This window comes from Nycticebus coucang, chromosome 6 (assembly GCF_027406575.1).
Source record: "Nycticebus coucang isolate mNycCou1 chromosome 6, mNycCou1.pri, whole genome shotgun sequence".
Taxonomy (NCBI): domain Eukaryota; kingdom Metazoa; phylum Chordata; class Mammalia; order Primates; family Lorisidae; genus Nycticebus; species Nycticebus coucang.
Window position 1 is genome coordinate 100,122,684 of NC_069785.1, and position 24,472 is coordinate 100,147,155.

The 24,472-nt window shown below is 48.3% G+C and overlaps 1 protein-coding gene across 3 annotated transcripts in view; it reads right to left on the reverse strand.

The window, feature by feature from the left end:
- Positions 1 to 20,977, reverse strand: part of AP3B2 (adaptor related protein complex 3 subunit beta 2) — a 37,453-nt gene extending 16,476 nt beyond the window's left edge. Inside the window, exons 1-10 of one of the 3 annotated variants that reach the window (XM_053594987.1) lie at positions 20,593 to 20,977; positions 11,091 to 11,166; positions 10,900 to 10,974; positions 10,524 to 10,619; positions 3,333 to 3,493; positions 3,026 to 3,092; positions 2,754 to 2,936; positions 2,394 to 2,677; positions 2,077 to 2,131; positions 1,696 to 1,767 (exon numbers count right to left, since the gene is read on the reverse strand). In XM_053594987.1, coding sequence (XP_053450962.1) covers positions 1,696 to 1,767; positions 2,077 to 2,131; positions 2,394 to 2,677; positions 2,754 to 2,936; positions 3,026 to 3,092; positions 3,333 to 3,493; positions 10,524 to 10,619; positions 10,900 to 10,974; positions 11,091 to 11,166; positions 20,593 to 20,705 — 1,182 coding nt within the window. In that variant the 5' untranslated portion in view covers positions 20,706 to 20,977. Of the gene's footprint in view, positions 1 to 1,695; positions 1,768 to 2,076; positions 2,132 to 2,270; positions 2,295 to 2,393; positions 2,678 to 2,753; positions 2,937 to 3,025; positions 3,093 to 3,332; positions 3,494 to 10,523; positions 10,620 to 10,899; positions 10,975 to 11,090; positions 11,167 to 20,592 lie in introns of those variants that run through there. The other 2 variants (XM_053594986.1, XM_053594988.1) reach the window with 2 other exon arrangements.
- Positions 20,978 to 24,472: the final 3,495 nt, after the last annotated feature.

Genomic DNA, 24,472 nt, shown 5'->3' on the forward strand with positions numbered 1-24,472 from the left:
ATAGAGACCAACATCTTTATCATGGTCTATAAGTTCCTGAATGATCTGACCATGGTTTACCTCTCCTCACCGTGTAGCCCAGTCATTTCCAACCAGTATACTGTGGCACACTGGTGTGCCATGAGAGGATCTTAGGTGTACTGCTAAAATTTTTAAAAATCATTAACTATACTGGGCGACAGAGTAAGACTCTGTCTCTAAAAAATAAAAAAAATCATTAATTATTTTCAAAAGAAGTTCAAAGCACATAAAGTATATTCTTTTTTTTTTTTTTTTCAAGCTGTTGACCTGGGTAGAGTGCCATGCTGTCACAGCTCACAGCAACCTCAAGCTCTTGGGCTTAAGCGATTCTCTTGCCTCAGTCTCCCAAATAGCTGGGACTATAGGCGTCCGCCACAACGCCCGGCTATTTTTTTTTTAAGATGTAGTTGTCGTTGTTTGGTGGGCCCAGGCTGGATATGAATCCGCCAGCTCCGGTGTATGTGGCTACAGGCACTTGAGCTACAGGCGCTGAGCCAGTATATTCTTTTTTAAAACTTTTTTTTTTAATCAACATAATTTAAGTGTGCTGTGGAAGTTTAATTACAGGTTCAAGTGTGCCGTGAGATTAAAAAGGTTGGAGATCACTGCTTTAGCCCTTTAGGCCCCAGTCCCAGGTTCCTTCCTGCCTCAGGTTCTTTGCATAGGATGCTTGCTCTAAGTGGAGTAGTTATTCTCATTTCCATCCCTGCATAACTCAAGTTCATGTTTCAGGCTTCAGCTAAAGTCTCAAATCCTCCAGGAAAACTTCCTTGACACTAGACCAGATGAGGTCTCCCTATTTTATGCCCTTACAGTGCTCTGTGGTCTTTCTTATCATATTTTGTTTAATTTTTAAATCTTTAAAAATTTTGTTAGTGTCAGGGTCTTACTATGTTGTCCATGCTGGTCTCAGGTGATTTTCCTGCCTTAGCCTCCCAAGTGGTTGGGATTAGAGGCATGAGCCACCAGACCAATTTCTATCTTGCCATATTCCATAAACAGATTTTTGCATTTATCCTGTGATTTGCTGCTTAATGTCTCCTCCTCCCTCTAAGCAGACTGTTAGCTCCAGAAAGGCAGGTCCTGATCAGTTTTCTGGGATGTGGCTGGTACACAGGGGGTGTTCAGAGGGTTAGGTGGATTAGCTGTTGCTGAAGGAAAGGACTCAGTGGTGAGAGAGCAGGGCAGGAATCCAGGGCAAGCAGAGGCTCCTGTCACTTTTCCTGTCTGCATCCATTTGCACAAAAATCTGAGGGGCAGATGTGGGGCGCATGGGGCTGAGCCCCTGGCTGTGGGGGCATAATGCTGTGGTAGGAAGAAAGAAAGCTGCAGGGGGAAAAGAATGAACCGTGGGGAGTCAGCAGAGTCGTGTGACCTTGGGGTAGTTACCTCTCCTCCCTGAGTTTGCATTTTTATAGAATGGAGATAACGTACTTCCTGGAGTTATTAGGAAAATCAAGTTACTTCATATGTGAAGAGTGGCAGGTGTGTGCCAAGTACTAGGCAAAGGACAGCTATCTGCCCCCCCACTCTCATTAGCTGGCTCCCTGAACAAACAGCTCCAACTGAGGCAGCCGGGAGTACCAGAAATAGGCAGGTACCAAGGAGGCCGCTATGAGTGGTTTGAGTGGTGTGTGGGATGGAGGGGCTGCATGCACTTCTGTCAACACTCACCTTCAGGATCTTGATCTGGGTGGGGTCAGTGGACCTGATGTAGAAGCTCTTCAGGTAGGGCTCAAACATACCCTGGCAGAGAAAGGCAGCCCCAGGGAGCTCCACCTCAGCCCCAGCCACCTCTCCCAAGCCAGGGCCCTGGGTCCTTCTCCACCACTGTCCCCCCTCCTCAGGTCTTCCCTCCTCCTCCTCCTAGATCTGACCAGCTCTGGCCCTTCAGGATCCAGGCCCTGCTCCTCACCTGCACTTGGGGTCTCCCCTTCCCCATGCCCTGCACAATCAGGACACTTCCCCATCTTGCGCCCCCCGCAAGGTCCCCCCCTCCGAAGCCCGCAGCAGCAGGCCCATGGACGGTGAGGGCAGGCATGGTCGCACGCTCACCCGGCGCTTGATGGACATCGTGGCCACGTTCTGCAGCACAACATACTGCACCTCACTGTGGAGAGAACCAGTCAGCAGTCCCCAGGCCCCAAGATTGAGACAAGGGGCAGCGGGGAGAGGGGAGAGATGGACCAAATCGTTGAGAGGAAAGGACCAGAAGGAAGCAAGCAAGACTGGCATGCACGTGGGCTTACGGTGAGCGGGCTAGGAGCTAGGAGCTGGAGCCGGGCAGTCGGGGCGGGGCCTGGGCACCCGGGGGCGAGGCATCGGGGCGGCGCGAGGCGGCCCAGGGCTGGGCGGGGCCAGGCCGCACCCACCTGTGGCTGCGCAGTAGACGCACTAGGGCCTTGGCGATGACTCCCACCTCCGCCTTGGGTGCCAGGTGAAAGTAGAGCTGCGCCACCGCCATGACCACGGCGGCGCTGCGGCTCTGCAGCAGCGGCTTCGTGTTGCGCAGAAGCAGCCGGTGGTCGGGGTCCATGACGTAGGGCTTCCGGGCGGGTAGTGTCGAGGTCGCCGCCTCCTCGGACCCCGCACCCTTGGCCTCGTCCTCCTCCGAGCCGTAGAAAGCTTTCTCCGGGTTCTCCTCCAGCAGGGATTCCTGGAGGAGCAGACCGGCGGGAGTGCGGACGCCTTCCTGGGCGAGCCCCGTGCCGCCCGGGGACGCGCGCACTCACGTTCTGGGTGGGGCTCAGGAACTGCGTGCGCGCGTAGCGGGTGAGCATGCTGATGATGACCACCTGGCCCCACTCCTCCACGTCGATGAGCAGGTTGCAGAGTTTGCGGTAGTTTTTGTGTATCAGGTCGATGCGTTCTGGGCACACCTCCTCGAAGGCCATCACCACGCTGCCCGCCACCAGCTGGGGAACGGACAAAGGCAAGACAGTGAACGTGCAGGACAGAGGGCCGCTGCCCGTTACCACAGCCCTGGTGTGCCGTGTACACGCACCGTGGTCTTGTCAGCCAGAAGCTTCTCGATGACTTCTATCAGCTGGTCCTTCTGGTCAGAGTCCAAACTGAGGGGGAGATTGGGGACGGGGATTTGTCCCCCGCCAGCCTTCCCAGTGTCTGCTCACCTCCAGCACCCCAGCCTTACTCACAAAGAGGTGTGAGCCCCACCTCCATTGTCTTCCATCTGTCAGTTCCCCAAAAGGTCTTAACCCCTTTGAGGAGCCCCCTGCAAGACTTGAGAGAGGCCAGGGGTGGGGGGGTGGGGGGACCCTTAGAAGCCAGTCCCCTGAGGGTGGGGGTGTTACCTGTAGAGTTTAGGTATGGCATGGGCAGCTGTTTTCCTCACATAAGGCGACATGTCCGAGGCGGCTTCCTTGATGGCTAGCATCATGATGGGCACTATGATGGGCACACGGATGCTGGAGAGGACGCGGAGGGCACTGGCACGAATCAGCTGGTTGGGGTCCTAGGGGCAGAGGTACAGGGAGAACCATGAGAAGTGTCCTGATGGGGGAGGCCACATATTGGGAAGTCACTGTCCTCAGCTGCCACCAGCTCTTGCCTCCTGACCTGAGCCTGGGTGATGTTCCAGTGATGGGCACCTGAACAGTTGGCTCTGGCTGCATAAATCTGACACCTGAACAGGTTTGCAATGGAGAGCTTCACTTTCACAAGGAGAAAACATTCAGAACACCTAGAGGTCCTGAAATATCTCCTGCTCCTGGGGGTGGGGGAAGATGTCCTTGTGTTTATGCCTGAGGTGACAGTCCAGCAGATGCAAGATTGTCTTCCTTTCAAAGAGTTCATCCTTGCAGTCTTCTCCCAGCAATCGCTCAAAAACTACTCTTCTTCCATAGCATTTAACATAGAGTAAGACCGCAGGCCCCTCTTAACTCCTATTACATGCTATACAGCCAGGATTGTCTACCCACTAGCAGCAGCAGTAGCATCAGTTGTAAGTTACAGCAGTGGTTCTCAACCTTCCTAATGCTGGGACCCTTTAATACAGTTCCTCATGTTGTGGTGACCCCCAACCATAAAATTATTTTCGTTGCTACTTCATAACTGTAATTTTGCTACTGTTATGAATTGTAATGTAAATATCTGATATGTAGGTGACCACCCCCAAAGGGGTCACGACCCACAGGTAACTGTTACAGGCATACCTCAGAGATATTACAGGTTTAGTTCCAGACCACCAGAATAAAGCAAACTAAGTCACAAATTGTGGGATTTCCCAGTATACAGTATAAAAGTTATATTTACAATACACTGTAGTCTATTGCATGCAATAGCATTATCTGTAAAAGACAGTGCACATGCCTTAATCTGAAAATATTGCTAAAAAACACTGGGCCTTCAATAAGTCACGATCTTTTTCTTAGTGGAGGGTCCTGCCTCAATACTGATGGCTGCTGACTGAGGAGGGTGGTGGCTGTGGCAATTCCTTACAGTAAGACAACAATGAATGAAGGTGGCCACATCAACTGACTCTTCCGTTCACAAAAGATTTCTCTGTAGCATGTGAAGCATGTGATACTGGTTGATAGCATTTTACCCGCAGTAGAACTCCTTCCAAAATTGGAGTCAATCCTCTGAAACCATTCTGCTCCTTTATCAACTAAGTTTATATAACAGTCTAAATTCTTTGTTGTCATTTCAGCAAGGTGCACAGCATCTTCAGCAGTAGATTCCATCTCAAGAAGCCACTTTCTTTGCTCATCTGTAAGAACCAACTCCTCTTCTATTCAAGTTCTATCATGGGATTGCAGTCAGTCAGTCACATCTTCAGGTTCCACCTCTAATTCTAGTTCTCTTACGATTTTCATCACATCTGCAGTTACTTCCTCCACCAAAGTGTTGAACCCCTCCAACTCATCCATGATTGTTGAAATCAACTTCTTCCAAACTCCTATTAATGTTGATCTTTTGACCTCCTTCTATGAATCACAAATGTTTTTGCTTTTGTTTTTGAGAAAGAGTCTCACTCTATTGCCCAGGCTAGAGAGCTGTGGTGTCATTGTAGCTCACTGCAGGCTGGAACTCCTGGACTCAACTAGTCCTCCTACCTCAGCCTCCCAAGTAGCTGGAACTACAGGTGCCCACCCTCATTTTTTCTATATTTTTGTAGAGCTAGGATCTTGTTCTTTCTCAGTCTGGTCTCAAACTCCTGGCCTCAAGCAATCCTCCCACCCCAGTCTCCCAAAGTGCCGGGATTACTTAATGACATCAAAATGGTGAATCTTTTCCAGAATGTTTCAATCTACATTACCCAGATCCATCAGAGGAATCAACTGTAGCTTTAGGAAATGTATTTTTTAAATAATAATATTTGAAAGTAGAAATTACTTGTTCCATGGGCTACAGAACAGATGTGTTAGCAGGCATGAAAATAATATTCATCTCCGGGCGGCGCCTGTGGCTCAGTCGGTAAGGCGCCGGCCCCATATACCAAGGGTGGCGGGTTCAAACCCGGCCCCGGCCAAATTGCAACCAAAAAAAAAAAGAAAATAATATTCATCTCCTTGTATATGTCTATCAGAGCTCTTGGGTGACCATGTGCATTCTCAATAAGCAGCAATATTATGAAAGGAATCTTTCAATGGTGTGCTTCAAATATTCAGTAAGCCATGCTATAAACAGATGTGTTGTCATCCTGACTTTGTTTCATTTATAAAGAAAACCAGAGTAGATTCAGCATAATCCTTAAGGGCCTGAAGATTTTCCAAGTGGTAAATGAGCATTGGCTTCAACTTAAAGAAACCAGTTGAATCTACCCTTAACAAGAGAGTCGGCCTATCCTTTGAAGCATTGGAGTCAGGCATTAATTTTTCTCTAGTTAGGAAAGTCCTAGGTGCCATCTTCTTTAAATAGAAGGCAGTTTCATCTACACAGAATTTGTGATTGCCTTTGCTATATATTCTCAATAACTTGCTGCCTCACCTTGCACTTTTATGTTACAGAGACGGCTTCTTTGCTTAAGCCTCGTGAACCTATCTCTGCTAGCCTCTAACTATTTTCCTACAGCTTCCTGGCCTCTCTTAAAGTCTTCACAGAATTGAAGACAGTTAGGGCCTTGCTCTGGATTAGGCTTTGGCTTAAAGGAATGTTGTGGCTGGTGTCGTCTTCTAACCAGACCACTCAAACTTTCCCATATCTTCTGCAAGAAGCTGTCTCGCTTTCTTTTTATTATTATTATTATTTTGAGATAGAGTCTCACTATGTTGCCCTCAGTAGAGTGCCATGATGTCACAGCTCACAACAAAAGCCAACTCTTGGGCTTAAGTTATTCTCTTGCCTCAGCCTCCCAAGTAGCTGGGACTACAAGCACCTGTCACAATGCCCAGCTATTTTCTTGTTGCAGTTGTCATTATTGTTTAGCTGGCCAGGGCAGGCTCAAACCCACTAGCCTCAGTGTATGTGGCTGGCACTGTAACCAGCGCCATAACTGCTGTGCTACAGGCGCCAAGCCAGCTGTCTCACTTTCTTACTTGTTTACTGGAGTAGTCTTTTTCTTTTTTTAAGACAGAGCCTTGCTCTTGTCACCAGAACTAGGGATGATGTGGCATCATCACAGTTCACAACAACCTCAAACACTCCTGGACTCAGGTGATCCTCTTGCCTCAGCCTCCCAAGTAGCTGGGAAGACTGGCACACACCATTGTGCCTGGCTAATTTTTTCTCTCTTCAGCAGAAATGGGGTCTTGCTCTTGTTCAGACTGGTCTCAAACTCCTGAGCTCAAGCAATCCTCCCACCTCAGCCTCCAAGAGTGCTAGGGTTTCAGGCGTGACCCACTGCCCTGGCCTGGAGTCCCATTTTTAATTTCCTTCAAGAACTTTTCCTTTCATGCACAACCTAGCTAACTAATTAGTACAAAAGGCCTAGCTTTTGGCCTAGCTTGGCTTTCAACATGACTTCCTTAAGCTTAATCATTTGTAGCTTTTGATTTAAAGTAAGAGATGTGTGGCTTTTTCTTTTACTTGAACACTTATTAGAGGCCATTGTAGAGTTATTAATTGGCTTAACTTCAATATTTTTGTATCTTGGAGAACAAGAAGGCCCAAAGACAAGGAAAGTGATAGGAGAATGGTATGTCCATTGAGCAGTTAGAACACACATCTATCACTTAACTTCACTGTCTTATATGGGCACAGTTGTGGCACCCAAAAACAATTACAATAGTAACTAACATCAAAGATCACTGACAACATAGCACATAACAGATATGATCATATTGAAAAAGTTTGGGATATTACAAGAATTACTAAAACATGACACAAAGTGAGCACATGCTTTTGGAAAAATGGCACCAACAGACTCAACTGATGTAAGGTTACCACAAATCTTCGGTTTGTATAAAGTGCAGTATTTGTGAAGTGTAATGAATTGAAGCACAATAAAACAAGGTAGCCTGTACTGCTAATTGTGGAGAATGATGGACAAAGAGAGGGTGCTAGAACACTAACGAAGGATATTATGCTGATTTTCTAAAATGGAGAAAGAGAAGATCCCCACAATTACAGCTAAGATCAATGATAATCCCTGGAAAAATTCTGGAATTGATTCTTAATCATATGGTTAGAAGTTTTTATTTAAAGGGGAGTCTGTATTTCCTTAGAGACAAATCTTGTCACATCAATTGCTAAAATCCATTTTCCTTTCTTTTGTTAATACTTTATTTGGAAATGATTACAGATTTTCACAAAGTTACCAAAAGAATGTGTTTTTCTTTTTGAGAGGGTAACTGAGTTGGTAGTACTAGGTACCCTGATTTCAGCAAGGTGTTTGTTAGAATCTTGTGGCATTTCCTTGTCATTTTTGTTTGTTTGGTTTTTGTTTTTTCTCGTCATTTTTGATGTAGGCCTTTGGTTTTACCTAATATGTAAGCATTTTAAGAGCAGAATTCATGTGTATTTTATCTCTTTATTAGGCACAGCTCTTTGCGCATGAAAGATGTTAATTTTTGTTATTTTGCTATTGAATAACATCCTTCCTAACAAGCTGGGAAAATACCAGCTGCCTGAACAGTTAGGTGGATCCCCAACTTGCTAAAATGTTGCATTTGGAGAAGGTTTATTAACACATCAGTGTCAATCTGGGAACATGCTATCATCCAGACTTGAAGTCTTTTGCCCCAGTCTAAATGGCTTATCAGCATCTTAGAAGAAGACACAAAGTCAGGAGGGGCCAAATTAAGATTCAGAATTACCTTGACTTGGACCCTATGTTAAACCAATAAAATGAAATATAGTGGGGTTTCCTAGAGGAGTCAAAGGATCCATTGCACTAAGACAGGATGTAAAGAGACCTCAATTATCTGCTTGCCATCCAGAGGTTTTGCTCCATGAGCAGTCTTTTAACAGAGCAACATGACCTCAGACTGTGTTGATAAAAAGAAGGGAGACAGCTGAATTAAAATGACAGGTTCCAACATTTAGGAGGCCAAAAACCAGTAACAAGAATGAGTTGTAGAGGAACGCATATAGCACATATATGTATAGGAATGTGTACAGTACATATAACACATATAGCATAGTATACCACATATAAAACGATATTTTATATTGTTTGGGAATATGTAAATAAGTAGTAGGAGAATAAACACATAAATATGAATGAAACGGGAAAATACATAGGCAGCTTTGTCTGTTTGATAAATGTTTTATTTCTTATACTGGATTTTTAATACTCATTATATTATTCTTTATGCCTTTTGTAACAAATCTGAAACAAACTTTAAAAAAATTATAGCTATGAGGCCTGGCACGGTGGCTCACACCTGTAATCCTAGCACTCTGGGAGGCTGAGATGGGTGGATTGCCTGAACTCATAGGCTTGAGACCAGCCTGAGCAAGACCCCGTCTCTAAAACTAGCCAGATGTTGTGGCAAGTGCCTGTAGTCCCAGCTACTTGGGAGGCTGAGACAAGAGAATCACTTAAACCCAAGAGTTGGAGGTTGCTGTGAGCTATGATGCTACAGCACTCTACCCAAGGTGACAAAGTGAGACTCTCAAAAAAAAAAAAAAATTATAGCTATGGAATTTCAACACAGTACAATGGTTAAAGAAAAAACCCAGACAGGTGTAGTTGTCTTAAGATAGAGCAAGCTGTTTTATGAAGAAGTGAAGTCTCTCACTGGAGACGACCTGTCAGAGATGGTGTAGGCAAAGTTGCCACACTATGGCCCGCAGGCCAAATATGTCTGCTGCCTGTATTGTTGTTGTTGTTGTTTTAAGACAAGATCTTGCACGCTGGAGTACAGTGGTGCAGTCACAAACCCTAGACCTCAAACTCCTGGGCTCAAGTGATCCTTCTGGCTCAGCCTCTTGAGTAGCTACGACTACAGGTGTGTGCCACCACACTCAGCTAAGTTTTTTCCCATTTTTTGTGTAACTAGAGTCTTGCTATGTTGTCCAGACTGAACTTGAAGTCCTGGCCCCAAGCTAGCCTCCTGCACTGGCCTCCCAAAGTACTAGGATTATAGGCACAAGCCACTGTGCCTGGCCTGCTGCCTATTTTTCAAAAGGATTTATTAGAGCACAGCCATGCCTGCTTTGTTCACAGCTGCTTTTGCACCTGTGGGTGCAAAACTGAGGGCGAAACTGAGTAGTTGCATAATTGAGACTGTTTGGTCTATAAAATCTAAAAAACTATTTGGTACTTTACAAAGGTTAGGAACAGATTGTAGAAACTACAGGAAAGTGTAAAATCTATGTAGCAATTCTTGAATAGTTTTTATGAAATGATTGAACCCTGATTCAAACCAAAAGATTACTTGCCTATCTGAGATGGATCCTATGGTTGTGACTTATAAAAGGAACCTGGCACAATGTATGGTATATACTAAATGAATGAACTACATACAAGGGATCATGCTTTCTACCCCAAAGAAGCAGGCTCTGTCAACCCCTCCTGCTGGCCATAGCAGAAAGAGCAAGGGGTGAACCCTAGACTTGGGCAGTCACTTCTCAGTCTGCCCTGCAACCTAGAGGAGTTAATGGTTGTAATCAGAGCTGGAAAATCTGTATGGAGAGCAAGCGGAATGGTGTTGATATGGCTCCCTTTACCCTGAAGGTATCACAGACTACCAGAAAAAGCATGCACCTACCACACGTGAATACAACTACAGGTCTTCAAGATAAAAGGAAAGGTGAGAAGAGCAGGGGATTCGGTGGTCCTCTAAAGGTTGATTCCCCACAGTTCACACTTGTACACAAACAGGGGCGAGGGCTGAGGAGCTCTCCATTATAAAAACTCTCCACTGTCAGGGGCTCACGTGGTTCACACCAGAGGTGTCATACCACAGGCTGCCGAGAGGAGAGGCATCTCATGCCCCACTTGAGCCTGGCCTCTCCTCTGCCTCTGACCCCCAGCTTAGGCAGGTAGGAAGGGGCCTGCAGAGCCTGCTCCTGTGCTCACAGCCTCCCCCAGGCCCACTCCTGTAATACAGCACCAAGGAGGCCCAGATACCAACAGGCAAACTGAGACCTCTGACCTTTAGGCCACGTTGGAAGGTGGAGATGGACAGTAGGGCCAGGTCTTGCTGCTCCTCAGCGTAACGTACCAGGTACACGTAGACGAGCTTCTTCACCTGGGGACAGGAGCTTTCTCAGCAGGATGTTACTTGGAAAAGGCCCCACTTCCCCCTCCCTGGGGCCCAGGTGCTTCCAGTAGGGAGAGCATCCCCAAGTGTACCCAGATCCATACCTAATTCAGAGACATGTAAACAGTGTCTTCTGAATCAGTGACATTTCTGAGCAGATTGGGCCTCCAAGGGCTGCATTTATCATTTCCTCCCTCACCCTCAACCCAGCTTGGCCTTAGTTCTGGCAGAGGTTGGGAAGACAGACCCCTTCTGGGGCAGTGCTCACCTCTATGTTCTTACAGGCCACATTCTTCACCACAGCAGGAAACAGGTCAGAGGCATTCTTCCCCCGGGCAATCATCTAGGAAGGGGGCAAGGTAGGGAAGGGGAAAGGAGGAGGCGTAGCACTGTTAAGGGGCAAAGTCATGAGAAGCCAAGGACAGCTGCCCCCATACCCAGGCCCCTCCCTCCCCTCACCGCCACAATCCTCTTCATGGCCTCCAGCTTGAGGGAGTCCTTGTTGGTGTCCAGCATCTCCTTGAGGTCGTCATGCCTGCAAGGGGCCAGAAGAGGTCAGCAGAGAGCAGAGGAGAGGGGGGCCCTCCAGCAGGAAAGCTGCAGGCAGGAAAGGCTCAGTAGGGCCCAACCAGAGTGCAGGGACCAGAGCCATGGGGAAGGGGATAAAGAACAGATCAGGAGACTGGGGATCCGGGAGAAACATATCAGCCCAGTATTGTGGGTTGTCCCCCCAGAAAAGATGTGCTAGTACCTCAGAATGTGGCCTTATCAGGAAATAGGGTTGTTGCAGATGAAGTCAGCTAAGTTAAATGAGGCCATACTGTAGTAGGGGGTCCCTAATCCCACACATCTGATTTATTTTTAGAAGACACGTGAAGGGACAGACTCAGGGAGGAAGGCACATGAGGACGGAGGGCTGGCATCCATAACCCAGGCAATGCCAGAAACTGCCAGCACAGTGTGGAAGCCTGGAAGGGATATGAAGAGTCCCCAAAGGTTCAGAGGCAGAACGGCCCTGAACACACCTTGATTTCAGACTTTGGTTTCCTAAACCATCACAATAAACTTCTATCTTTAGAAGAAATTAGTGGTACTTTGTTACAGCAGCATAGGAAACTAGGACAGCAGGGACAGAGAGCCAGGGTCAAGAGGAAGGGTTGGTGGATAAGTAGAGACCCTGCTCAGAGGACATGGTTAGCTGGATGGATAAGGAGGAAGGCTGGAAAGGTGGACACCCTGGCCATGCACTGAGTATATTTCTGGGCCCTGACCTCACTGACTGATTTCAAGATAGTCTCACCACAGAGACCTGTCACTCACCATTCAACAGTCATTGAAGGAAGTTACAGAACCCTAACAAGAGAAATAAGGATTTGAAGAAATGATCTTTTGCACATGGGTAGTTTAAGCCAAAGCCAATACACAGAATTCATCCAATGTCCATTGAAATTTCAAACGGAGCATTTTGTCAAACTTTGTGAGTGACAGCAAAACTCATCTGGAAAATTAAAAAAATCATTTTGGGAAAAGAAGAGAATGATGACAGAGAACTCACCCTATTGGAGCTCAAAACATAAAACACATGGCAATGATAAAAGCTGCATACCAAGCTAAAAATAGAAGTCAAAGGGCATGGGGGGAATTTCATAAGAGATCTAAGTTGACACACATTAGGAACAAACAACTCACTAAATGTTCTACTAAAAGAACCTCTTCTTTCCTTTAAATAAATGCTGTTGGGACAACTGCTCTACAGCAAAAATATAATCTGTTGCATATATTTCACATCAACATAAATCCCACATTTGCTTAATAGTTAAAATTATTTTTAAATGCAGAAGAGAAATTTTTTATTTTAGAGTTATAAAATTATTAATTATAAGATGGCTAGGGTTTTTTTTAACTTAGGCATACAAAAACCAAATTGAAGAAGAAATTGAGGCAACTGTATTAGTTTTCTAGAACTTTGAAACTAATTTCAAACATTTGAAATATCATAACACAGTGCCAGAGATGGTGGCATAAGGTTGGAGGTCTTTTTTTTTTTTTTTTTTTTTAGGTTGGAAGTGTTGAGATCAAGGTGTGGGCAAGGGTGGTTTCTTCCAAGGCTTTTCTCCTTAGCTGGTAGATGGCCCTTGTGATTTTGTGAAAAAAAAAAAAAAAATATATATATATATATATATATATTTGAACTCCTAAATCCCTAAAATCCTTGGAGATAGGGGGGCTAGGAGAACCTTTGTTCCAATATTTAGCCTTTGATCCTGTTCCTAATAAAAAATATCACAGCTCGGCACCGGTAGTTCAGTGGCTAGGGCGCCAGCCACATACACCAGAGCTGATGGGTTTGAATCCAGCCTGGGCCTGCCAAACAACAATGACAACTATAACCAAAAAATAGCCAGGTGTTGTGGCAGGCACCTGTAGTTCTAGCTACTTGGGAGGTTGAGGCAAGAGAATCACTTAAGAGTTGGAGGTTGCTATGAGCTGTGATGCTACGGCACTCTACCCAGGGCAACAGCTTGAGACTCTGTCTCAAAAATAAAAAAAATAAAAAAATAAAATATATATATATTTCACATCAACATAAATCCCACATTTCCTTAATAGTTAAATGTATTCACTATTTAATACTCCTAAATCCCTTGGAATTTCCTGGGTGACAGGAGCACTTTCTGTTTTGTTTTTTTTTTAAGAGACTAGGTCTTGCTGTCCAGATTGGAGTGCAATGGTGTGAACATAGCTCACTGTATGCTCAAACTTCTGGGCTCAGACTCCCAGGTAGCTAGGGTTATAAATGTATGCTACCACATTTAGCTTTTTATTTTTCTCAGAGATGGAGGGGCTCCCATTATGTTGTCCAGGCTGATCTCAAACTCCTGGCCCCAAGTGATTCTCCTGCCTCAGCCTCCCAAAGTGCTGAGATTACAGTATGAGCCACCACACCCAAGCCCAGAGCATCTTTTGTTATTAGAGGGTTGGGGCCAGGTGTGGTGGCTCACACCTGTAATCCCAACACTGTGTGAGCTGACACCACCTCCAAGTAGACTGACTTAAATTAAAGGATGCCTAGTTGGTGTCTGCTGGAGAACATGTTGTTGGACGGGAGAAATCCCCACACATGCTGATGACCAGAAATGATTGGTGTGTATGAGAGAAGGAGAAATACACTGTTCTATTTTATTCTCTATCTCCTACAGCTATCTTTTCCCATGCCTTTGTGTAGTTTTACCTATGGCAAAATTTCCTCCACTGGGATGGAAATCATTCATATTGGATTAGGACTCAGAGTAATGACTTCATTTTAACTTAATCACATTGTTATAGACCCTAATTTCCAAATTAGGTGGCATTCTGAAGCACCAAGCATTGGGATATTAAAAACGTAATTTTGGAAGGACATGATTCAGCCCATAACAGCAATAAAAGGGAAAATATTTGGGAATGGTAAATAAAAGTTTAATATTCAAAATGGGTAAGGAACTGGTATGAATTCATATGGTCCAGGCCCAGCATTTACTGTCAGGGCTCTTCAAACCCATTAGCTGTCTGGTTGTCCCTCCGAATAGACAGAGCCCTGAGCATTCAGTGAATGGAGCCTGGGCTGGTATTCCTTGGCAGGTGCCCTCATGCAGGTGCCCTCATGCAGTGAACGGCTTGCCTGATCGTACTCAGAGGACATGGAGCCTAGGTGTCAAGAAGTGGTCATATGATGAATAGAGAAAAATTATGTCTACATACAGCTGACAGAGTGGTGTGACAAGTGATGCCCTCCCATATTGCCAACACAGTTCCAAAAGGTGGTGGGCAGCTGTGTGTGGGGCCCTGCACTCTCAGATGACTCGCTGATAGGCCACAGCTTTTGAACCAGGTGTTAAGCATCAGCCTTGAGAAATAACACCAATAGTAGAAGTTAAAAAGCATTGTGTGCAGGTTCGGCGCCTGTAGCTCAGTGCTTAGGGTGCCGGCTATATACACCGAGGCTCGCAAGTTCGAACTCAGCCTGGGCCTGCTAAACAACAATGACAACTACAACAAAAAAAATAGCCAGGCGTTGTGATGGGGGTCTGTAGTCCCAGCTACTTGGGAGGCTAAGGCAAGAGAATCACTTAAGCCCTAGAGTTAGAGGTTGCTGTGAGCTGTGATGCCACGGCACTCTACCTAGGGTGACAAAGTGAGACTCTGTTTCAAAAAAAAACAAAACAAAAACAAAAAAGCATTGTGTGCAAAATTAGTCACATGTGAAATATTTAAAAACAATAGAAAATCAGAAATTGAGGGTAGCAATGTTAGGAGAGAGAAGAGCATGATAAAGCCATGAAGAAGCAAATGTGACAGCTGCTGATACCCAGAAATGAGCATGGGACACACCGGGAGAAGAGGAGACCCAGACATAGCATACACCCTAGACACAGGGCTGCAGGAGTCTGTAGGTGCCTGATAGACAAAATGAAGAAAGACAGAAGAGGCACCAAGAAGTCCCAAGAAGTTTAGAAACTGTCTTTCCTAAAGAGATTTTGATGACACCTTCAGAACATAGAGGCCCTTGCTAGCTGTCAGGTGAGGGCAGAGTCATCCAGCTCTGTCATGTTAATCTAAAACTCTCCTACCTGGAGTGATGCTCCCCAACCAGAGGACACCTTCTCCCCCACAGCCAATCCAAGGCCAGAAGACAACAGCCTTGTCACCCTCCCAAGCACAGACCAGGCTGTCAGTTCCTTAGAAGGTAGGAGGTTGAACTCAGGACAGCTGGGACATGGACAGAGGTACAGACCATTTGGCGGGGCCTGGGTAGCACCAAGGGTCTGCCAAGAATGACAGTTTCCCCCAATATACAAATCACCACTACACCCCCAGGACCCTCCACACTCACACCCCAGACACATACGCCCTGGTGCCACTGCATGTACCGTAGACACGGCCATATCCTCCACAGACATGCCTGTACTGCACCCAGCTCACACACACATACGATCCATACATACACCCACACACGCCTGCAGAAAAACCGTAGAGACACACACCCACAACTCCCAGAGAAGCGCAAACTTCCCACATACAGACACCTCTCCCACACCTCACCTACACAGCTGCAAATCCTGCAGACAAATATTGCCATAAGACCTCTGCACAGTAGCCCACACCCTACATATCCCACACTCCCCACACATGCCCCACAGACACACATGCCACGCTCACATCTAAAACACACACAACTTTGACAAAACTTGGCCACTCTAGTCTCATTCACCAAAATGGCTAATTGACTCCTATTTGGTATTTTTGATGATAAATTTAGGCTTCCAAGATCATATACATCTAGCCTTGGGGACCCTGACCTCTTTCTGAAGGGTCGCCTGGGGTGACTCTTCCCTGGGCCTCAGTGGGAGGTGGACTGAGCTTGCCTGGTCTCCTTACCTCTGGGTGTTCCCTAAGGCTGACTCCCTCACACCCAGGAGTCCTCACCACACCCAGGAATGCCACAGGCCCTGATAAATGCACACACCAGCCCCTGCTCCCCCGCCCCATGTGTCCATTCAGGGCCCCTGAAGGAGAGCAGAACTGAGCAGGGCAGGGATCACTGGGTGTAGAGCAGATAGCCTGACAGGGCTGGCTGTCAGATGTCCACCCACACGGACAGCAGCATGCTCCTGGAGTCGGCCCACCCTGTTCCTGGCAACAGCAGCTGTGTTCCCAAGAGGCAGAGGAAGGGACAGACACAGCCATACCCTGTGGCCCTGAGACACTCATTCCCTTGGTCAGATCTCTTTACAGGGCACCTGCTCTGACCTGACCTCTGGCCCAGCCTGGCATGAAGGACTCTCCTGGGGGTGGCTGGAGCCAACCAGGCAGTCAAGCACGTTATCTAGACCAGTCATACTCACCTCCCCTGATACAAACCTCCCTCCCTCTCCTACCACTGGCTAGGAGAGGCTAGCCAAACTCTGCCTGTGCTTTATCCTATCCCCAAACTTCACCCAGCACCCACCCTAGTCTGTGCCTATCGGGAGAAAAAGGTCAAGGTGGGACCTCAGCCCTAAATATTTTACTATCCTCCTCCCTGCTGAGCCTCCAGGGAGTTAAGCCCCTCATCTCCCCGACTCACACTGTCAGCTCACACAGTGCCCCTGAACCTAATGCCAGCCGATCCCTCACCTGAGGAGGTAAATGGGCTGGCATTTAGGTCATCAGGCCTTAGAAGAGCCTGGGCTGAGAATTCAGCTGCCCTGCCTGGCTAGGGGCTCTCTCCAGGTCCCTCTGTACCGTAGTAGCTGGCTCTGGCTCTGGCCAGCCTTTGGGCAAGGTCCTTCCAGGGACACTTCGGGGGTTGTGTTTTCCTCTGGGGCTTGTAGTCGCTGAAGCTCCTCAGGCTGCAAGGCCTGGTACCAGGGTGGGGGGCCGCCTTCGGGGGCCAGCACAGGGCTGGCAGCCTCCTGATCAGCTCTGCAGGCCCCTCTGGCCCCTGGCCTCACCACGGCCCCCGGGAGCTGCAGGAGTCGCTGCATCAGGCATCAGGTCCTGCTCCAGGATGGGACTGAGCTGGCCAGGGTGCTGGGGTTGCTTGTTACTGTCACCAGATGGCCTGCCCCAGAAACTCAGTAACCAGACACTGGCAGGGAAGGAGGCTCTGGTTTCCTCTTCACTGCTCAGAGACAAGGCCTCGGGAGGGACAAAAAAGAGTGGGGACTGCAGACTAAGCCTACCCAATCTCTGGGCAGGGGACTAGGCAGTCAGCGGAGCTGGCAGAGAGGTGAAGGATGCCCTTTTTACCTGCAATCCTGTAGCCACAACCAGACCTCAGCCTCCCCAGAAAGCTTATATGCGCCCTTCTCACTTTGACTACAAGCCTCTTGATCCTCACCTGCCTTTCCAAAGCTAATCCTTGATCTTGTCCTCTTATCTCTACTTCCTCCCCATTGGAGGACACCTGGGTCCATGCAGGCCTCCAGGCCCATCCTCCAACTGCTCTCACTCACTCCCTTGGCCCTTGTGTCCCATTGCCCTCTGACACTCCTGCCCTGCCAGTGTGGTCTTTATTCCCTGTATTTCAAACCCTGTGACCCTCAGGTCCCCACCCCCAGCCTTGCCCTTGCTCTTACAGCTTCTCCCGCTTCTCACAGCAGACAGCTTTGATGAAACCCCTCAGCTCCCTGCCCCACACTCACACCCCTCTGCATCTATATTCTGCTCTCCTGCCTCCTCCCTCTGGGCAGAGCTGGGTCCCTCTGCACCTGGGGTAGTCCTCCCACCCAGCCTGTCAGCCTCCCCTCCCAGCACCCAAGGGCTGTGCCTCTCGTATTCCTTCAGCCTCTCTCCCACTACTGGCTCCTTCCCATCAGCAGTTAAACTTCCTCTACAGAACCAGGTCTCGTCCTAATAATAAGCAAAATAACAACAAATAAAATAAACCTTCTTGCACTGATGGTGTCCTTCAGCAATTCTTTCTCTCTCTCCCCTATATAGTCAGACTTCTTGAAAGCAAAAGTCCCATTTTATCACTGTGTTTTATCTATTTACCCCCTATTTGCTCCTTTATTCACTTCAATCTGCCTTTAGGTGCTGATCTAGAATTTAGGGTTTATAAGATCTGATCTGTTTTTTGAAATTATCTTCTATTTTTATTTATAAATATTAGTCGTCTATTTTTTGAGACTTTGGGGAAAAAAAAGTTGTTAACTGATAATTTCATACTGAACCTCAGAGTCAAGCATTCTATGATAGACATACTTTTATCTGACAATGTGAATGTTACTTTTTTACATTATTATTATTATTGCTCAACATTTCTTTGCAGCAATTGTCTAATTTCTTTTCTGAATGTATTTATCTTTGTTTGTTCTTTACGAGGTTTTTGTTTCTAGTCCTTATCTTAAACATTGTTATTGTTATTAAATTTTAAGTCTTTTTAATTTTGTGAAGGCAAAAAGTAGAAACCAAATAAACACATGTATACGTATAGAGAAAATTAAAAAAAATAGAATTTAGGGCTGAAGTGTCAGATCTGTACAATTTACATGCTTCATCAAAAATATTTATGGCATGATGTCAATGGTGATTGAATCTAGAATCTAGGTGGGTGACATACATGTATTCATTGTATTATTCATTCAGTTTTTCTATATGTTTAAAATCATTCATGATAAATGTTCAGGGTAAAACATAATCTAGCCCTGGTTCTCTTCACTTTGCCAGACCTGGTCTCCCAAGGAAGGAGGTAGACAGTGAATGGGAAGGAGCTGACCTCTTTGTCACCTGATGGGTCATGAATTTCTTTCCTTGTTTGACATTAATGGGGATTGATACTACTGACCACCCCCTCCATCTTGAAATCACATTTTGCTTTTTTCTTGCCTTTTGGTTCACTTCCTTTCCGGTATTAAAACACTTGCCCCCTGCTCCCTGGTCACCCCTAATGTTGGTCTTCGGGGTTTTGACTTATGCTCTGTTGAAATTCACTTATACCCTCTCCTTGGATTATCATCACTTTCTTCTACAGCTTTAACTAACATATACAGTAGAACCTCTGTAGGTAGACCACAGAGGGACTGGGACACACTGGTCAACAGACAGAGGTGTCCACATAAGGAACGAGGCCTGTTGTACTGATCCGCACATTCTGCATGTCTGGTCTGTGAAAGTTAGGTCAGCTTGAGGAGGTGGTCAGCTATGGAATCTAAATCCTAATATCCAGGCTACCCACTAGGCTGGAATGTCCCTCAGAGTTTACAATCTCACTATGTCCAAAGCTGGGCTGAACATTCTTTTCCACAAGTTTGCTTGTGATACATGTACTTCTAATCACGCTGTACACACCACATCCATCCGGCTGCAGGAACTAGAAACCTGAGTATCCTTCTCATATCTCCTAGCCCCTCCCTCATACCCCCACCCTCTGGATCCAATTGATCATCACATCTGTGGCTTCCACCTCTTCAGCAACCCTCAAACCTCTGCTCCTCCCCTAATCTCACCACCAGGATGCTCTGCTGTTAATTTCAACACCCCCTAACTTGTCTCTTGTTCAATCTAACTCACCTCTGTTCTCTTCTCCACAATCCAGCCTGTGATCCTTTAAAAATACAAATCTGATGATGTCACCTGTTTAGAAGCCTTGAGCAGTCCTCCCCACCCTTATTTCTGGGACTCAGCGACTTGAACGGGGATTCTGGCCCCACTACAAAACCTGTGGCCTGGCTCTCAACCTTCCTAAAGCCCTTTCCTCTGCCTGGAACATCCCTCACTCTCCTTTCTCCCCGGCCCAGGGACCAGGTCCACTCCCACTTCCCACCGCCCCCACCACACTGAATGGTCCCTGACTACTTCAACTGTGTTTCTCCCTGGAGGACGAGCACCGGCTCCTGTTCATACCACGGAACGTGACACGGTAGGCCTTTAATAAATGTTCGTCGCAGAACATACGAATAAACAAAGGAACAAACACGAGTCAAAGGTGGGGGCAAGTTAAGGTAGGGTAGAACTACAAGGGCAATGTGGGGAGCAGGAGTGTGAGGGCCAGTCGAGAGATGGGGAGCAGAACTAGGGAAAATCGATCTATAGCAGGGTGGAGGCCTGGTGTTCTGCGTCCACATCTAGGGCCAACCTTCCCAGAGAGGCTCCAGGCTCAAACTCAAGTTCGCTGACTCAGATCCCCTCCCCCATGTTTTTTGGAGCGCCAACCCGCTTAGCGCGAAAAAGGGCTGGGACTCAGCAGTCCAGCGCAGCAAACCCGAGAAACACCTGGGGCGGGGAAGGGAGCGGGGGAGACGGTCCTCGCGAAACTGAGCTGGCTGGACCGCCCACCCCCCACCAGCCTCCACCCCCGCAGGGCGGTCCTCGGTGCAGGACACCGGCTTGGGGCCCTGCGAGGGGCGCCGGGCATGGCCGGCGCTGTCCATGGTGCCCGCGCTTCTCCGCCCGGCCCGGCCTGTTCCTCCTGCGCGCCTCCCGCCGGCTCCCTCACCTCTTGTAGTCGGAGGAGAAGATGCCGCCGCTCGCGGGGTCGTGGCCGTACTCAGGCTCCCCCGGGCCGGCGGAGCCGCCCTTGTCTTCGCTGTAGGCGGGGGCGGCCGACATGGGCGGCCGGGGACAGGGCTCGGCGAGAAGGAAGCTGCGCGGCCAAGGCCGAGTGGGGCGGTGGCAAGGAGTGCGGGCGAGCTGGCGAGGTCGGGGTCGAGGTCGGGGTCCGCGGCGCGGCCGGGCTCAGCAGCAGGCGCCGAGACCGCGGAGGTGGCAGCGGCTGCGCGCGGCTTAATCAATCAGGGCCGCGCGCTCTGGCCCTTAAAGGCTCCCCCCGGCGGGGGCGTGTCCGCGAGGGGCGGCCGGGGAGGTGCCGCGGGGCTGGCCCCGCCCCGAGCCCGCGGAGATGCCGCTCCGCTTTTTTTGAGGACGGTCTCTGGCCTCTAAAGTGACTTGACGCACCTAGACTGCTGGACTGACGACCGGACAGCCTTCCGAGGGACTCAGAACGCCTGCTTCGGCCAAACGACCTCCAGGGGCGCCGCTCGCCCCGACACAGCATGGGGCTCACCCTCTCAGAGGCCGCTGTATTTGCAGGCGAGGGTCCCAGGGTGGGAAGGGGTCACTGCACCCGAAGACCAGCCTCGAGGTCTAAGGACGCTCCCTTTCCTGTACAACCTTTCTTGCAAAATCCAGTTTCTCAGTGGGAAGCTTAGAGGCTTCCTGGAGGTGGTGGAATTTAAGAAGAGCTAGTCCAGGAGAGCCAAGGAGTCCTTAAGGGGTTGGAGAGATGGGGGACAGAATAGAGAGAACTGTGAACATGGAATTAAACGTCCACCTAGGTGTTGGTGGACGTGGAGGGGACCCTGGATAGGACTGTTGGGCCTTCCTGGATAGATGAGGGGGGTTAAAAAAGATTCCTTCCTAGGAAGGAAGACAAAAGGTCTGCTGTGACCACCAGGACTCCTGGGTCATATGAGGCTTCCAGTTCAGCTCCCAGGGCACAGGGCACCCCAAGGAAGGGCGGCCTGGATCAGAGGGAAAGTAGTGCACCGAGCTAGGGAAAGAGGTGGGATCTAGCTAGCCTCAAGTTTGGGTATCATGTAGGGTAGCTGGAGTCTCTTGGCTGGGCCTGGGGAGTCTAGTTCATAAGGCCTCCGTTTTTGTTTGTTTCAGGTTAATTTGAGGGTGCAAAGAATTAGGTTACAATGTTTGCATGTTAGGTAGAGTCCCTCTTATAATTATGTACCGCCCCCAAGAGGTGTGCCATACACCCTAACACTGGGCCCATTAAGTGGGAGCACACCTATCCCCCTTTCCTGGGGCCTCAGTCTTGATCTGACCACTAGGACCCAGAGATCCAGGCTAGAATTGGTGGCCTTGCTGGAAATGGGCGGGGCCTAGAAAGGTGGAGCTTGGCTGGGTAGGAACATTTTATTAGGGGAATGAGAATGGGTGCGGGCCTACCTGCGGTTAGAGTTTGGTAGGCTGAAGTAAATAGCCTGGGGCCTTCTTGGGGTGGAACCTCAACAGTAGCCAAGTCTACTTGGTTCTGAAGGCTTTGGGTCTGCCAAAGTACAGAGTACAGCTGATCTTGGGTTTTGAGGAACATGGCCTGAGTGGAGAGGGAGGGCCTGGATTTTGTAGAAGCTCGTTATGGTTAGGCTGCTGGTCGGTCTGCTCCGGGATCAGGGTGGACTTCTGCGAGATTAACTGGGCCACACTCACCGAGCTAATGGAGCTATTTCAGGAAGTCCTGGCTGGGTCCCTGCTAAACAGGAGCAGTGCAAAGTGTGCTCAGTTCAACGTCCACGGTGAAGCGCACGAGGCGCTCCCACACCATGCAGTCAGCACAGCTCTGCGTGGATACAGTGCCTTCCCTGGAGCTCCGAAACAAGTGCCGCCCGCTAGTGTCTGGATTCTTGCCTGTGGGAACTGCCAGATGGGAGCGGATCACAGCCCGGCTTATGTAGTATGCCCGGTGATCCAGCGCCCTCATTTTCAAACCCTGAGCGCCCATGCCCCTATCTGGGCAGCCTCTGCACGCAAACGTGGGCCTGTGTTTCATTCAGTTGGAGGCGCTCACCCTGAAGTGGACGATGTCTCCGTGACGGCAAATACGCCCACGAAGGCCCAGCACCTATGTCCTTTGATGATCAGCTTGAAGAGAGGATGAGATCTCCTGGCTCAGACGTGAGCCCACCAACTCTACAACCTCAAAGTGCTGACCCAGGAAAGCCTCAAAGAGGAAGAACTTAATGGGACTGAGTGCCCCAGTCAGGGCCTGAGAGGAGAAAGTGACCAATCCTCTGGGTATTTGAACAAGTGGGGATGAGCTAGGAGCTGGGTCCTTCTACTGACAATCAGGTAAGGTGGTCCACGGAGGGCTATGGGAGACCTGGCGTGGGGTTGAGCCCAGGGTGAAATGGCTTCACTGTCACACACCTACCTCCCTGTGCTTACAAGGGATTCCAGAGGCCTGCATGCCCCAGATACATCCTGCCTGGAGACACCTCTGAAAACCAGGTTCCAGAAATTGGTACACATACCCCCAACTTTGCCTCCTCATCTCCAATTCTCTTTCTCCTTGCTCAGATCCCCTTCTCCAGCCATCTCCCACGTTGCCAATCCCGTTGGAGGCAACACCGGTGACTGGGTGTCAGCTTAGTTGCACAGAAGACCTGTAGAAACAGGGGAACCTATGTGAGATGAGCCCAGGACAGGCCCTTTCTCCCAATTCTGGATGGAGAAAGACCTCTTCAGCAACCTCAGCAGAAGGTTGAGCAGCTGCTCATTTGATCCTTAATACAATCACAAGATGAGTACAGTATCTCCATTTTCAGAATGAGGAAACTGAGGTTCACAAAGTATCACCGGAGTACACACAGCTCTGTGTACGCATGCATTAACTCTGTCCTGTGCCCTTCTTTTCCTTTATAAGAAAGTGAGAAATCCATTAAATTCAGGCGTCTTCTACCTTTATTTGGGAGTGAAAGACTTTGGTCCAGTTGCCCACACTGTGCCTGAGCTTTGGTCTCAGAGCCTGAGAAAAGGGGTAAAGACAGGGCCTATGGGCACTGGGCGATCCAGGCTGTTGGAGGAGCTGGCAACAGAGAGTGGTCCCCACTCCCAGGGCTCTGGACATCTTTGTTGGAAGGGAGAGGGGTTTTCTTTAACACCTTTGACTTGGGTAGGAAGGATCTCTCTTCAAAAAAGAAGTAGTGCTGCCCAGACCTCAGAGCAGAGCCTGCTATTCTGTGTCTCTGCCAGACCTGGCCCTTCCTTTCCCTCCCAGCCTCAGTCCACACAAGCCTCTGCTTCAGTGGTTCTCAACTTTCCTAATGCTGCAATGTATTTTCATTGTTACAAAGGTGTTGCGACCCACAGCTTGAGAACCACTGTGTCTGCTTATTGCTGGGTCAGTCATTTTCTCAGACTGGGAGCTATGGAAGACTCAGGTGACCAGCTCATCCCAGTCTACCATGTTTTAAAATTGAAAACCACCTCACCTAATGTGAATGATGCAATGGTACATTTCAAAACTATTAAGAAAAGAGTATAATTGTCTTACCACAACAAATAAGTAAGTGAGGTGATGGATGTGTTAATCTGTTCAATGTAAGCATTTCATATTGTATATCAAATCGGTACACTGAACCCCATAAGCATCAATGTACACAGTTATAATTTAATTTAAAAAAAAAAAAATATATATATATATAATCGGGCAGCGCCTGTGGCTCAGTGAGTAGGGTGCCAGCCCCATATGCCGAGGGTGGCGGGTTCAAGCCCAGCCCCGGCCAAACTGCAACAAAAAAATAGCCAGGCGTTGTGGTGGGCACCTGTAGTCCCAGTTGCTCGGGAGGCTGAGGAAAGAGAATCAC